At 42.9% G+C, this 15899-nt stretch overlaps 2 protein-coding genes across 6 annotated transcripts; both read right to left on the bottom strand.

Moving 5' to 3' along the window:
• Nucleotides 1-321: 321 nt before the first annotated feature.
• On the bottom strand, nucleotides 322-2942 carry LOC139419412 (proheparin-binding EGF-like growth factor). Of its 2 annotated transcripts, none has more exons than XM_071169360.1 (6): nucleotides 2713-2942; nucleotides 2160-2366; nucleotides 1798-1972; nucleotides 1409-1564; nucleotides 1198-1285; nucleotides 322-1069 (listed from the first exon to the last, which is right to left on the bottom strand). In XM_071169360.1, the coding sequence occupies exons 1-5, from the start codon at nucleotides 2756-2758 to the stop codon at nucleotides 1213-1215; spliced, it is 657 nt and encodes a 218-aa protein (XP_071025461.1). In that variant the 5' UTR covers nucleotides 2759-2942; the 3' UTR covers nucleotides 322-1069; nucleotides 1198-1212. The 2 variants fall into 2 exon arrangements, 1 of the variants encoding a protein (XP_071025461.1); XR_011635402.1 differs by having other exon boundaries at nucleotides 991-1069; nucleotides 1409-1514; nucleotides 2713-2839.
• Nucleotides 2943-4487: 1545 nt separating this feature from the next.
• LOC139417979 (heterogeneous nuclear ribonucleoprotein H-like) lies at nucleotides 4488-12756 on the bottom strand. 4 transcript variants are annotated; one of them, XM_071167025.1, is made up of 11 exons: nucleotides 12653-12756; nucleotides 9994-10105; nucleotides 9725-9880; nucleotides 9447-9590; nucleotides 8722-8860; nucleotides 7548-7744; nucleotides 7205-7311; nucleotides 6984-7119; nucleotides 6749-6832; nucleotides 6504-6599; nucleotides 4488-5175 (listed from the first exon to the last, which is right to left on the bottom strand). In XM_071167025.1, exons 2-11 carry the CDS (start codon nucleotides 10076-10078, stop codon nucleotides 5084-5086), a joined length of 1236 nt encoding a protein of 411 aa, XP_071023126.1. In that variant the 5' UTR covers nucleotides 10079-10105; nucleotides 12653-12756; the 3' UTR covers nucleotides 4488-5083. The 4 variants fall into 4 exon arrangements, with proteins under 4 accessions (XP_071023126.1, XP_071023129.1, XP_071023127.1 ...); XM_071167028.1 differs by having other exon boundaries at nucleotides 6500-6599; nucleotides 7557-7744; XM_071167026.1 differs by having other exon boundaries at nucleotides 7557-7744.
• Between the last annotated feature and the right edge of the window lie 3143 nt (nucleotides 12757-15899).

Raw genomic sequence — 15899 nt, 5'->3', positions numbered from 1 at the left:
TTTTGCAAACCCCATATAACTTCATCATCAGTAAAGAAAATAAAACAAGGAATTACAAGAATGAGAACTACCTGTAAATTTGACTGTGAAAAGCTGTGTTTTATTTTGGCCATTTTCATTCTGAAAACATTTCTCAAGTTGATGTTTCATCAAATTGCAGTTTACATCAAACTCTGTCCTTATTCCTCTATTTGTTTTTTCTAACAAAACGTTTCATTTCTAGCATCATTGATGGTTCAAGCCTCACTCTGTCAATCAGTGAAATAGAAGCAAGTACATAATGAATGATCTTTCACCTTCAGAATTTCTTCTGCGTTTCTGTTTTTTTTATTTTTATAGGTTTATTATTTTTGGTATAACCAAAAATGTTAGATCAAAACATGAGCAGCATGTTGTTTTACACTATAAATACATATTAACATAAATTTTACAGAATACAGAAGCATACAAACAAACTGCCAGTGCACTCTGAACATAAAAAAGCAAGTACAAATCTGAATAAGTACCTCTTAAGTATTAAATAAATACAATATTTAAAGGACTGATTGATACAATACACCAATACTACAATTAAAATTCTGGTAAAAACCACATACAAAGACAAAATGGAACATAGGCACACTTTGCACCCTTTTCTACAAATAATGAAACATTTCAGATGGAGAAGGAAAACTCCACACAGCTGAGAGCCCACAATAAATTCCCTATTGTCATACTGTACGCCAGATAGCTTGAGGGATGAGCGTCACGTTGGTAGTGACACCAACTGACAACAATCTAAATTCCCTAAATTCTCTCCACGGTCTGTTTTAATTCCTCCGTGTCATGTAAAATGACTTCAGTCAAGTTAGTGTGCCCCAATTAGTTAATGGAGATTTCTGTTCCAATTGGGAAATGGCCCACGCATATAATCATGGTTCCGGACTGTTTTTCAGGAGGTCTGTCAGACCATGCCGGGCAGGTGTCCTACGTGGTAAATATAATCCATCCCCCTCTACATCGCCACAGGTTCCTCTTGGGGATGAACTTTATCTTAAAATGAACTGAGGTAGAATTGTCATCCTCCTAGCTGGAATAGAGCACATGGAGAAACAATAAGCAACCACCTATTTACTTCACTTTATGACAATGCCTCAGACAACAAACAAAAAAAACAGTACGGGGTCATGAATCATTATGCAATAGAAAGACACTCACTCTGTCACTAAATTCTCAAGGATATGCGACCGCCTCAAGCTTGACCTTCTCCTCATTTTCAAGGTTGTATTGACCTTGCTTATGATACCTGATATGACAAAGGAGGAAAACAATACGTGTTATTTGTGGACAGGACAGAGGCAAGTTGGTGATCCTGAAACATCTCAAACCTTTCCAAAAGACAGAAAAACAAGCTCTGAGGCACACTGACCTGATGGCCATTAATATGGCCATGACTGTCAGACACAGAAAGGACACAACCACTGCCACCACAGCCAGTGCTATTGTCCTGTTGTAGCCTTCTGCTTCCTTTGTCACTGGCAGGGTGAAAAGGTGACACCGCTCACCAGAGTATCCAAGCAAACATCTACAAAGAAATACAGTAAACAGTGACTTGAGTTTGGAGACACACACACACACACACATATGTACACACACACACACAGACAAATACACACACACACACACACACACACACACACACACACACACACACACACACACACACACACACACACACACACACACACACACACACACACACACGATAAGTGTCTAACACAATACGGATATGGTGCTGAATGAGAGGACGGGGCTCACATGCAGGATGGCTCTCGTAGTTCTCTCAGGTATTGGCAGACCCCATGAATGCAGTAGTCTTTATACTTCCTCAGACAGGGGTTCCTCTTCTTACCCTTTCCTTTTCTCTTGCCCTCCCTTGTCCTGACTGTGTAAGGAGCCACGGGCAGATCTTTCGGCTTGGTGGAAAATGCCACTGGAGATGAGAGGAAGATCGGAACAATACATTTATTAACAACAAATAATTGGGATTCAGAGATATAAGATCCATATACATTGTATAAATAGGTTCCTTATTAACCCTTCCATATGCAAAACGTGAATCTTTGAAAACGTTCTAGACTGGAGGGGCTGATGAATAAACTACTGGTAAACTACTGTACCTTTTGGAAACTGCATTTCATAATCCCCAGACAGATAGTCCTCATCACCATGTTCATAATAGTATTCATCCTCGTCATATTCTAGCTGGTTGTCTCTTATTTCCTTATCATTGTGGAGGAGACTGACCACAGCTAATTGGGCAGGAGACTTATCCCCGTGCCTGTCAATGGTATTGGCAGAGGTACCACTTGATATCCTGAAAGACACTGGAGACACACATAGGAAACTTTATTTACGTGAGATTGAATGCAGCCACACAAAGTAGGACAATTCCTCCCGAGCGATAGCAAGAGAGAGAGAGAGAGGAAACACGCTCCGACTACAGTTCATTGACACTTTAAATAGTTTGACATATTAGGCTATACATCTTAAAACATGCTATACATGTTAATATATTGCATATTATATATTCCTAAAGATATCATTATTCTATACATTGTTTGAACGGATGGGCTAGCCTATATAATATACCCCTATAAACAAATCGCTGCAACATTGTCACGATTTGGTTTTAAGTGCAGACCAGTCAGTCATTGGTCCCGACTCACTCACCTGATCCATAAACGATAAAAATTGCAAATCTGAGATAAATATTCATCGCTGTTTTTCTTTTGAGTTGGCGAAAATACACTCAGAACGAGGCGTAAATCCTTTTGATATAAATTCCACGGTACGATCTATTCCGAGTTAAACGTGTCCAGTAAGCTAAAGGTGTCGCTGCTTCTCTGCTTGTGACCTCTGTATCCCAGTCTACTGCCTTGGGCGCACAGTTGGAAAAGAACTGTTTCCTACTGGTGCAATTATGTATGTTGCCTCCCAATGATTCATGGCCACACCTTTCAATAGAGGAAGAACCTCTACTGTAGTGTGAATTTCATGGCAGATAATATATTGGCTATGCCTAGTATTCAATGAGAGGACATCCTAATGTCATTATTTTTGACATTCCGTAGCCTCCAGTGTGATGATCAATCCAGCAGCAAGCCAGGGACGACGGCAGGTTATATACACCCTGATATCCAATTGTACCTGCCTATCCTCTAATAAAAGGAAGCCTTCAGTGTATACCTTACCTACCTATTCATGCACGTGCTAGAACATGTCAGTTTTTTAGACTTTCAATTTACAAATCTCAAGCGATCACTATAATTATTTTATTATAAAAACCTTTGATATGTCAAATAAATAAAAACGGACGGTATTTAGCCTAACGCGCGCATATGGACAGGCACGTTGTCGACCAGTACCGGTGCGGCTAATGTAGGTTAGGGGGCTATTATCATAAGTGTGCGGCGAAGAGGAAAGAGGTATTTTGCATCGCACAATTGGCCCAGCGTAGTCCGGGTTACGACGTCATTGTACATTTATATTTTTTATTTTACCTTTATTTCACCAGGTAGGCTAGTTGAGAACAAGGTCTCTTTTACAATTGCGAAATGGCCAAGATAAAGCAAAGCAGTGCGACACAGAACACTGAGTTACACATGGAATGAACAAAACATAGTCAATAATACAGTACAAAAACAAGGCTATATACGATGTGAGCAAATGAGGTGAAATAAGGAAGGTAAAGGCAATAAAAAGGCCACGGTGGCGAAGTAAATATAATATAGCCATTATAAACACTGGAATGGTAGATTTGCAGTAGGTGAATGTGCAAAGTAGAAATACTGGGGTGTGAGCTGCATAATAAGGGTTATGTACAGGTGCAGTGATCTGTGAGCTGCTCTGACAGCTGGTGAGGGAGATAAGTGTGTCCAGTTTGAGAGATTTTTGCAGTTCGTTCCAGTCATTGGAACTGGAAGGAGAGGCAGCCAAAGGAGGTATTGGTCCTGGGGGTGACCAGCGTAATACACCTGCTGGAGCATGTGCTGCTATGGTGACCAGCGAGCCGAGATAAGGCAGGGCTTTACGTAGTAGAGTCTTGTAGTTAACCTGTAGCTAGTGGGTTTGGCGACGAGTATGAAGCGAGGGCCAGCCAAGGAGAGCGTACAAGTCACAGTGGTGGGTAGTGTATGGGGCTTTGGTGACAAAACGGATGGCACTGTGATAGACTGCATCCAGTTTGTTGAGTAGAGTGTTGGAGGCTATTTTGTATATAAGAATGTGGCCAACTTGCCTAGTTAAGAATTTTTATTTTTAAACAAAGCACAAGTATTCACTAAATAGGTCAACAGCACCACCAAGTGTTAGAATGGGGTAGTAGGAACTAACAGAATGTCAATGAGCAGTCTTTTTATTCCAGGAATAGCCTTTAGGTGTCTGGGAAACAGACTTGTGGTGAATGCCCCAAAATATATGGCTTTAAAAAGGAATGACAAGAGAAAATATGTTAACAAGTTTATTAACGATGCCCAATAGAATCAAAACCAAGACAGTGAGAGGGGATGAGACAACTATGACAAGGTTTAAAACATTTAGCAGTTGAGTCAACCAAAAAGAATATCCTGTTTAAAAAAAAAAAAAAAAAAAAAAAAAGAAGCTATTTCAACATGCTCTTTAACATTATAAAAATCCCTCCGGCTCAAAGCAAGTTTATAGGAACTATGAAAAAGGATCTGAAAATGTTTCTCGGAGGAGCAGTCATGATTACCATATTTACAAAAGCACACGTTGCTTCACACACAATCCAGTCATTCAGGCTTTAACTACAGGTATAACTAGGGCGGAACCGAAATCCATCACCCCACGAGGTCTCAGATTCACAATACAAAAACAAAAGAAAACATATTATACTGACTCCAGTGAGTTAAGGTTAAGAAAGGCTTGGATAAAAACATGCCCTCCCCTCATCTTTCATACATTAGAGTTGAGCCATTCCAGTCTGTACAGAATCTGTAACATTCGCAAAAAAACAAACATGACATACTTTGCCAACAGCGAAGAACCTAGTTTTCCAGCTGCCCGCCCCCTCCCGGAACCCCTACATGCCCCATCCCGCTCCGATGCCGCCATTCATGCCCACGGAGCCACGGCTGCTGCCATAGTAACTGCTGCTCATCCCGCTCTGATTACCTAACAGGAAATAGAAATAGCAGCATTATTACCGACGCAGACTTACCTTCTCCAATACAAACTACGCAAAAATATACATTTAAAATGTTTTAGCGCAGTGGTTAAGGGCGCTGTACTGCAGCGCCAGCTGTGCCACCAGAGACTCTGGGTTCGCGCCCAGGCTCTGTCGTAACCGGCCGCGACCGGGAGGTCCGTGGGGCGACGCACAATTGGCCTAGCGTCGTCCGGGTTAGTCCGGTCTCATCGCGCACCAGCGACTCCTGTGGCGGGCTGGGCGCAGTGCGCGCTAACCAAGGTTGCCAGGTCTCCTCCGACACATTGGTGCGGCTGGCTTTCGGGTTGGATGCACGCTGTGTTAAGAAGCAGTGCGGCTTGGTTGGTTGGGTTGTGTATCGGAGGACGCATGACTTTCAACCTTCGCGATGAGACAAGATGAGACAAGCTACTAAACAATTGGATACCACGAAATTGGGGAGAAAAAAAAGGTTAAATTAAATTTTAATTAAAGTTAAGAAAGGATGAGCAACGGCAAAATGTCAACCAAATTGGACACACCATGTCATTTTTTTAGAGACATGTTGTTAAAATAGTGTAGCTAAAAGTTAGCTAATAGTTTAACTAAAACATTTTAGCTGGCTAGCTAATCATCTTAGGGGGCAATTCCGTTATTTACCATTAATTTTTGGGATTGGGGTACCAACATTTTTTTTGCTAGTTACCTAATGATATTATATTGACAATATTGCAATATTATTTTTGCGCTATTTGGCTGTACCTGCACCAACACTCCAGTATTTTTTCCTTCTGTAGCTTGTTCTCCATCTTTTTAAATAGGGAGCCAATATGTTTTCAGCACTTTTATTACAATGACCGATCAAAACTATCATGGCTTTTCCATCCCTCTGCAGCAGACATATGATGAGCAATGGCCCGACCTCGATGTAAAATCACCGTATGGAATCACAATACATATAGAATCATGAGAATCTCAATGCATATCGTATCGTGAGGTCCGTTGGCAATTCCAAACCCTAGTTCAATTTGCCACAGCAAATCTCTTTGCTAGTAAACGGGACGCTGTCTCCACAATGGCAATGTGTCTCCAGCAATGTTAACTTTGACATCTCCACTTTCCAAGCATATGACCTCATGTAATATTTTGGTTAGTGATGCAAATCGTGAACTATATAGGGCCATGTAAACTATATGTAGAGGCTAGGAATTTTTCTTATCTGACATGGTAAGTAAAAAAAAAAAATGTAAGAAAGAAACTGGCTTAATGTTAGTAACAACTCTCCTGTGACAGGCAGCAGAGAGCTGACACTTACTGTAATCATTGTACCCCCCCATGCCGGACTGGCTGCTGTAACCACCTGTATAACCAGTACTCATCTGTTGGCTTCCTCCATAGGAAGATTGGTTGGCTGTGGAAAATAGAACTCTGTCAAATAAAATACCTTACAACAATATGGTGCATGTCCCAATTAAAGCTAAACTGATTCTGCACACAGAACTACACCCGTTGGCCCAGAATATACTTTAATGCCTTCATCTACTTCCCATAAAAACTTACCCATAGCCCCCATCATCTGTCCACCATAGCCACCATTGCTGCCCCCTGCTGTCGAGTTGAGGAACAACTCAACATAACGGTGCTCTGAGGAAGAGAGGGCAGTGTGAAACAAGGCAAACATCCTGATTGGATTAAAAAAAACATTTTTAAAAGACAGAATGTTTAGGATGCAACTACCCAGACAGGACCAGTGATGATGACCCACACACAGCACATTAAATTACTGCAGACTCACGCATGTTGGCTTTATCTTTCGACATGGCGGCCACAGCATCCTCATGCGTCGCAAACTCCACGTCAGCCTCTCCAGTCACCCTCCCGTCTGGCCCGACCTCGATGTGCACACGCACTGGGTTCAGCGGAGAGAAAAACTACACGGGAGCGGGGGTGGCAACAATTAGCATTACAAGTCAGTGACTTGAGTGTGTATATAACGTAACTAGTTCTGGTACTCACACTGTAGATGTCAGTCTCTGTTGCCCGGTAAGGAAGACCCCTCATGTGCACGCAGTGTCCGGTCGTACTCTGAAAACTTGAACCACTGTCACCATAACGATCTGAACCTATAGACGTGCACAGAGTTAGAAAGCTTATGATTAGTCCCACCCACGAATACAGTAGAAATATACAGAACTCCGGTACGCATTCTAACACCCAAAAACACGTTTGGTTTTCCCATGCCGATGTGTCCCATCATCACCATCCACCGGTGATCTCCAAAGACAGAGCAGAAACGTGAAGAGAGAGAGAAAAAAAAAAAGAAGAAGAGGGATGGCAGGGAACTGAACTATAATCTCACCAGCCTCACCTCCACCGTAGCCCCCACGACGCATCCTGTCGAAAGAGCCTCCTCGGCTCATGCCGTTGTAGCCACGGCCGCCTCCACCACCGGGCCGGTCGTAGGGGCCTGGTCTCTGCATGCCGCCCATGGTTTTGCGTGGGGGCTCGTAGTTCGTCCGCACCTCTGCATTGCTGCTCTTGAATATCTCAATATACCTAAAAAGGCACACAGACGAGCATTAGGCCAAGGTGCTAGTACCAAATTGTTTAACGACTATTGAGGAGAATACTGTACACGAGCAAAACAAAAATCGGGTAGCACTAAGGACATAGGAATGTAGCATTTGCATCCTGTTACTCACATCCATGCATGTCAATCATAATATCTATAAGAGAAGTAATGTCTCAAATTAGTTGTGACCTTCACTGGCTGAACATTGAGGTTTCTCTTGTTAGGGTTAGTGACATACAGCCACTGAATGGTACAGCTATTTTCCTGTTGATGTTTTAATAAACTATCACTGAGAAATCCAGAAAATGTAAAAAACCTTTTCTTATGGTTACTCAATAGAACCATAGAGAAGTACACTGTCAGTGTAGCCATTATGCAATTAATCAATAAATGCCATTATTGACCCCAGAAAATCAAAGCTTTCCTTGTGACTGCAGGATCCATGGCCCAAGGAAGACTGGGTCTCAGTTACATCTGTGTGCCATGAGGGCCTGTGGATTAGTGCAGAGTGAAAACTGGTACCATCTTGGGCAAAAACACCATGGTGTCAACGTGCCATTTTTAGTGAACACATTTAAATTAAATTCTAAATTAACTAGATTTGGGGGGAGGTAGATGAAAAGCATTTGATTTGTTTCTGGCCCAGTTTAGTGATATATATTCTGAATTCTCCATTTACAGTACAAAAGGTGTTTCCTGACACCTTTGAGTGGAAGTCAATTGAAAACCCAAGCCCAGGACAATCACTCAGCACTAAAGTGTGTTTTGGCCCAAAAATACGAGGTGCGTCTCTGAATTCGAAGAGACTATGGGGGGGCGATGATCTGAAATGGATACATGTATGAATGGTCCTTGTAGCATGTGCAGGTTCTTGGCATGTGTCATTACCACAGGAGACGATTGTGGTAACAGGTGAATACCATAAGAAAAGCAGCTTAGCCAGCCAACCATCCATCCCCACCTGTGCCCTATTCTTTCCTTGTGTTTCTTTAGAGCCTTTTCAGCTATATCCTGTGAAGCAAACTGCACGAAGGCCTCCCCCGTACTCCTCCCCTGGAAGTCCATCGGCAATGTTATCCCATTTGGCACGATTTCCAACCCTTCAACCCAAGGACAGATAACCCCAGCAGGGGGGGGGACATATTAAATCACATGCCCATTCACAGAGTTGTTGCTCTTTTTCTTCAAAAACAACAAAATGAAAAAAGAAAGAAAACCACATCAGACATGAGAACCCTATGAAAAAGAAGAAGAACCTTATGAACAGCGTGCCAGATGACTGTCAGCATTTGGATAATTTATTTACTTACTGTATTTTGTACTTCATTTTGGGAACATAAAACAAAATAAAGAGGGAGCCATAGAATAGCAGGGAGAAATGAAGTTAGTGCTTGTTTGCACCAATTAATACAAGTGGTGCTGTTGTTGCGTGGGCGACTAATGTAAGATTCATCCAAAACAGAAGTATCCATCTAGGCTCGAATTAAGTCTCAGGTCTGATGGGACTATCATAGTGATGACATTTAATTGGGATCTGATCTCCGTGATATGACAAGAGGCCATTAAGATAAGAATTTTCCTTCAGCCAAGTCTAGAACTACAGGCAGTGTATTTTCAAAGCTATGTTGATATCAACTGAGGGCGATAATCTTAATTGTACTGGAGGACAAAGGGCAAAAAACACACCTAAGAAGAACTGGACAATCTCCTCCTTGCTACAGCCGAAGGGAAGGCCACGAAGCCTCACAAGCCCATCCCCCTCAGTCTCTGGGCTGTTTGGACCGGTGTGCTTCATGACCCAGTCCATCTCCACGTTGTTCGACTTGAATACTGAGACAGAAAACAGAACACGGGGATTCTTTAGCATCTAATCTCATATCAGAACCTGTTGGCACAATCACCTTGAAGATAATCATAATTCAAGATACTATTGGAATAAGAAGACAAACCAAATTAATGAATACCTTCCACATATCGGTGACCCAGGGTCTCTCGGTCTTTCTTGACAGCAATCTTGAGGTCGTCCTCTGACTCCAGCTCTACGAAGGCCTCGCCGCTAGGCCTACCCTCGCGAGTGTAGGTGAAATGGATGCTTGTCCCATTGTTTGCAACTTTACAATCTGGAATATTATTGCACCAATTTAGTCACCTGAAAAACTTACGATATACTTACAGGCTTTGTTTTTATTATTAGGGGGAGAAAAAAATAAGTATCCCCGTTTTTTTTTTTTACCAGAGAAAAATCTTGCCACTTCATCCACAGCGCAAGACCAGGGAAGGCCACGAATGCGCACCACAAATCCCTCTCCATCCGCCATGGTTATTTTATGATCCGTCAGCCCTGGCTGGAGAGAGACAGTCAAAGTAAGCTACTATACATCAGGGATCGACAACAAGCTGACCTCGGGCCAAAACATACCGGCGAGGGATTTTTTATGCCCCTCTGACGGTTGTTTGTTTTGGGTATAAAAAAATATATATCACCAGGATTTTCAGCAAATAAAATTGTTTCATTGCCAAATCTGTTCCCAGGTATTCCCACTAGAAGACATGTGATCATGTGGCTGCTTTGTTGTCTCCACCTTCTTGCCCTTTGTGCTGTTGTCTGTGCCCAATAAAGTTCGTACCATGTCTTGTGCTGCTACCATGTTGTGTTGCCGTCTTGTGCTGCTACCATGTTGTGTTGCCGTCTTGTGCTGCTACCATGTTGTGTTGCCGTCTTGTGCTGCTACCATGCTGTGTTGCCGTCTTGTAGCTACCATGCTGTGTTGCCGTCTTGTAGCTACCATGCTGTGTTGCCGTCTTGTAGCTACCATGCTGTGTTGCCGTCTTGTAGCTACCATGCTGTGTTGCCGTCTTGTAGCTACCATGCTGTGTTGCCGTCTTGTAGCTACCATGCTGTGTTGCCGTCTTGTAGCTACCATGCTGTGTTGCCGTCTTGTAGCTACCATGCTGTGTTGCCGTCTTGTAGCTACCATGCTGTGTTGCCGTCTTGTAGCTACCATGCTGTGTTGCCGTCTTGTAGCTACCATGCTGTGTTGCCGTCTTGTAGCTACCATGCTGTGTTGCCGTCTTGTAGCTACCATGCTGTGTTGCTGTCTTGTAGCTACCATGCTGTGTTGCTGTCTTGTAGCTACCATGCTGTGTTGCTGTCTTGTAGCTACCATGCTGTCTTGTAGCTACCATGCTGTGTTGCCGTCTTGTAGCTACCATGCTGTGTTGCTGTCTTGTAGCTACCATGCTGTGTTGCTGTCTTGTAGCTACCATGCTGTGTTGCCGTCTTGTAGCTACCATGCTGTGTTGCTGTCTTGTAGCTACCATGCTGTGTTGCTGTCTTGTAGCTACCATGCTGTGTTGCTGTCTTGTAGCTACCATGCTGTGTTGCTGTCTTGTAGCTACCATGCTGTGTTGCTGTCTTGTAGCTACCATGCTGTGTCTATGTCGTGTTGTGTGTTTTGTCCTATATTTATATTGTATTTATTTTAAATCCCAGGCCCTGTCCCTGCAGGAGGTCTTTTGGTAGGCCGTCATTGTAAATAATAATTTGTTCTTAACGGACTTGCCTAGTTAAATAAAACTTCTTTTTTTTTTTAAATGGTGTTGCAGTGTAATTAATGTATGTAATTGTTATTTACAAATAAAATGTGTTTTTGTGCTAAATTGTGTACAATTTGCAGTGTACAAATAATATTATCAGTATTAGTTCTGGCCCACAACCATCGATCAGAAATAAATAATCCCGCAGCTTAATCTAGCATGCCAGTGCAATACAGTCAGTGCAGACGGGTAACTAGCATTTATTAAAGATGCACTATGCAGAAATCACCCCGCCATTTCCTGGTTGCTAAAATTATAATAGTAAGCTTAATTTCAGTTTATGGTGACAAAACAAGTATACTGTAGAGAATCATTGTTCCATCTAAACCGCTGTTTGAACCTCTTTTCCATAACCAAACATACTGTATTTTCAGTTGGTGTACAAAAACGAAAGTAAAACATGCGCAAATTAAATTTAAAGGGAAGCATAGAAATAACGCAAATAGAACACGTCTACCGCTTCTTACGCTTGTTTAATGAGAATGACAACACACACTTCTATGTGAATTTGGTCCATTCGCCCAAAAATCTCCTATTGCAGATTTAACGATAACTGGCCATATTAAAAAGGAACATGATATAGCGTTCTCGAAAGTATAAAATGTTTGTCCATCTCGCAAGATGCTGAAACCACAGCTGACTATCAAGGAGAATAAACGGGTCAGGCGGGAGACATTTTGGGAGGTAAAGCCAGAGCTCACCACATCTTCTTCAAATCAGACCCCGGGAAATCACTAGCTAAGCTAACGTTACTAGATAGGCTTACTGTAATACATCATATTTTACACCAGAGTCTATTAAACTCCTGTACCAATGGCATGGCTATTTGAGTTGCTAGCTAAACAGTAATATTTTATTTGGATGGGCTGCTCCTATATCAATCTCTGGCTGGCCTAAAAAAAAGAGCCAATGTGAGGTTGTATTTAGCTGACGTTAGCTAGCTAGTTAACATTTTAATTAATGAGTAGGTAACCTTAGATAGCTAGTTAATTTATAAGTCTAAACTCATAATCTATCTTGCACGTCTGTTATTAGTTAGCGAGTAAATGCCTGAATTATACATTTACAAAACCAGCAACAATGTTGGTCGTTTTCTAGCTAGCTACACAAAGCATGCTATCCGCACGCAGACAAAGACGTCGCAGGCCTCAAGACTCCCATGCCCTAGCAAGCGACCCGTTCATTAATCGAGATCAGTCTGCAATTAGAAAAATAATGTATAAATGCTTATACTTGAAACCTGAGTTAACTAACATTTCGGCTTTAATAGAATGCGACCACCAAAATGAAAATACCTTGATGTCTTTTGTAGTCGTGTGTTCGGCGTGGCTCCTGTCTGGGCTAGAGATCCTACAAAGCCGAAACCGCTAAACAAAGATTGCGAAGTTCTTCTTCTTTGAATTTGTATTGGCTGATCGCAACCAACTGAAAGGTGCGTACACCGCCACCTACTGTAATGGAGTGTGAGGACTCCCTATTAATCTATTTATCTTATCTAGCCCTGTGCTTCCGCCTACTGTTCTGGCGTATGAATTAATTACACTATGTGACGCAAAAGGGAAGGGAAATAGGACGGGGAAATGGAAAGAAAAATTGCCCTACCAAATAACCAACCCTACGCTCATTAAAACCTCACCACTATCCCACTACTTAGCCCTATCTGATCCTACAGCAGGCCATTGAAACTCATCTGCAGTGAAATCTCGTACACACAAGTAGTTCTCTGCAGTTGCTACCACAACTATTTATCTATTTTCCGTGATTTATGTTCCGTTTCCGCTATGCAGTTGATAACCATGGTTATGAACAGATGCAATAAAATGCAAATTAATTACTTAAAAATCATACAATGTGATTTTCTGGATTTTTGATTCCGTCTCTCACAGTTGAAGTGTACCTATGATACAAATTACAGACCTCTACATGCTTTGTAAGTAGGAAAACCTGCAAAATCGGCAGTGTCTCAAATACTTGTTCTCCCCACTGTACATGTATATATATATATATATATATATAGTGGTCAGACTGATAGGCAGTGGGGACCAGCAGGAGTTGGGCTTGAACAGGGGGACTGCTTTCGCCCAAACTTTAGACTTCTAATTCATTACATCATGAATTACTGGGCGAGTTCATTTTGCATCTTCCAGTGGGTAGAAATTTCACTTTTGGACCAATGGGCACTGGGCAATGCAAAACTAATTTGCCCAATGAAACGAGGTCTAATCGCTTTCCACATAGGCAATTCATGTGAGATAAATCTGAGAAATGACTGAGAAATGATCTGCTTAGGGAGATGGATACAGACATCCTGATCACATGGATGAGCTGTGCTTTCATAAGCAGTGTGGGAATGCTCATCATGTCGGCACCGTTGAGAACTACAGTGTCTGAGATTCTGTCCTGCCACTTGATACTCAGGAACTTCCTCAAACAGTTCAGGTGAAAGTGACTTGGTTTCCTGGCATAGCGTTCGTAGACTGGTAGACAGGATTTGCAGCCATAAGTAAGGGTCGGTAATGTGACTGCCTGGTAAACCGTTTTGTTTCCAGTTTGATGCCTGTCCTTTCCCACACCAAATCTCACAGACGGCCAAAGGCTGCACTAGCCTGGGCGATCCTGATGTTTGTTTCATTGTTTATGTGAACACCGCAATAAATTCCGCTACCAAGATAGGTGAATTTGACCACAGCGGACAGTTTCTGACCTTTCAAATCAAAACACATCAAATATTATTCGTCACATGCGCCAAATACAACAGTGAAATGCTTACTCACGAGCCCCTAACCAACAAGGCAGTTTAAAAAAAATATGGATACGAGTAAGAGATAAAAGTAACAAGTAATTAAAGAGCAACAGTAAAATAACAAAAGCGAGACTATATACAGTGGGTACCGGTACAGAGTCAATTTGCAGGGGCACCGGTTAGTTGAGGTAATATGTACATGTAGGTGGAGTTATTAAAGTGACTATACATAGATGACAACAGAGAGTAGCAGTGATGTAAAGGGGGGGGGCACTGCAAATAGTCTGGGTAGCCATTTGACTAGATGTTCAGGAGTCTTATGGCTTGGGGGTAGAAGCTGTTTAGAATAGGTTTTGTTGTGCCCTCTTCACGGCTGTCTTAGTGTGCTTGGACCATTTTAGTTTGTTGGTGATGTGGACACCAAGGAACTTGAAGCTCTCAACCTGCTCTACTGCAGCCCCGTCGATGAGAATGGGGGCGTGCTCTGTCCTCTTTTTCCTGTAGTCCACAATCATCTCCTTTGTCTTGATTACATTGATAGGGAGGTAGTTGTCCTGGCACCACACGGCCAGGTCTCTGATCTCCTTCCTATAGGCTGTCTCGTCGTTGTCGGTGATCAGGCCTACCACTGTTGTGTCATCGGCAAATTTAATGATGGTGTTGGAGTTGTGCCTGGCCGTGCAGCCATGAGTGAACAGAGAATACAGGAGGGGGCTGAGCACGCACCCCTGAGGGGTCCCTGTGTTGAGGATCAGCGTGGCGGATGTGTTGTTATCTACCCTCACCACCTGGGGGCGGCCCGTCAGGAAGTCCAGGATCCAGTTGCAGAGGGAGGTGTTTAGTCCCAGGGTCCTTAGCTTATCGATGAGCTTTGAGGGCACTATGGTGTTGAACGCTGAGCTGTAGTCAATGAATAGCATTCTCACATAGGTGTTCCTTTTGTCCAGGTGGGAAAGGGTGGTGTGGAGTGCAACAGATATTGCAACATCTGTGGATCTTTTGGGGCAGTATGCAAATTGGAGTGGGTCTAGGGTTTCTGGGATGATGGTGTTAATGTGAGCCATCACCAGCCTTTCAAAGCACTTCATGGCTACAGACGTGAGTGGTAGTAATTTAGGCAGGTTACCTTAGTGTTCTTGGGCACAGGGACTGTGGTGGTCTTACAGACTCGGACAGGGAGAGGTTGAAAATGTCAGTGAAGACACTTGCTAGTTGGTCAGCGCATGCTCGCAGTACACATCCTGGTAATCCGTCTAGCCCTGCTCACATCGGCTGCGGAGAGCGTGATCACACAGTCTTCCGGAACAGCTGGTGCTTTCATGCATGTTTCAGTGTTATTTCCCTCAAATCGAGCATAGAAGTAGTTTAGCTCGACTGGTAGGCTCGAGTCACTGGGCAGCACTCGGCTGTGCTTCCCTTTATAGTGTTTAATGGTTTGCAAGCCCTGCCACATCCGACGAGCGTCAGAGCCGGTGTGGTACAACTCGATCTTAGTCCTGTATTGACGGTTTGTCGGAGGGCATAGCGAGATTTCTTATAAGCTTCCGGTTAGAGTCCCGCTCCTTGAAAGTGGTAGCTCTAGCCTTTATCTCAGTGTGGATGTTGCCTGTAATCCATGGCTTCTGATTGGGGTATGTACGTACGGTCACTGTGGGGACGACGTCTTCGATGCACTTATTGATGAAGCCAATGACTGATGTGGTGTACTCCTCAATGCCATCGGAGGAATCCCGGAACATATTCCAGTCTGTGCTAGCAAAACAGTCCTGTAGCTTAGCATCTGCTTCCTCTGACCTCTT

Source organism: Oncorhynchus clarkii, chromosome 10 (assembly GCF_045791955.1).
Source record: "Oncorhynchus clarkii lewisi isolate Uvic-CL-2024 chromosome 10, UVic_Ocla_1.0, whole genome shotgun sequence".
NCBI lineage: Eukaryota > Metazoa > Chordata > Actinopteri > Salmoniformes > Salmonidae > Oncorhynchus > Oncorhynchus clarkii.
This window is presented reverse-complemented; position numbering and strand designations above follow the sequence as displayed.

Excerpts from the sequence above, each read along its gene's own strand:
- LOC139419412 (XM_071169360.1), bottom strand. The coding sequence starts at position 2,758 with ATGAATATTTATCTCAGATTTGCAATTTTTATCGTTTATGGATCAG. Across the intron at positions 2,367-2,712 it reads TTTTATCGTTTATGGATCAG|TGTCTTTCAGGATATCAAGT; the intron begins GTGAGTGAGTCG and ends GTGTGTCTCCAG. Across the intron at positions 1,565-1,797 it reads CTACGAGAGCCATCCTGCAT|ATGTTTGCTTGGATACTCTG; the intron begins GTGAGCCCCGTC and ends ATTTCTTTGTAG.
- LOC139417979 (XM_071167025.1), bottom strand. The coding sequence starts at position 10,078 with ATGGCGGATGGAGAGGGATTTGTGGTGCGCATTCGTGGCCTTCCCTGG. Across the intron at positions 9,881-9,993 it reads AGTGGCAAGATTTTTCTCTG|ATTGTAAAGTTGCAAACAAT; the intron begins GTAAAAAAAAAA and ends ATAATATTCCAG. Across the intron at positions 7,312-7,547 it reads CTACGGTGGAGGTGAGGCTG|GTTCAGATCGTTATGGTGAC; the intron begins GTGAGATTATAG and ends GCACGTCTATAG.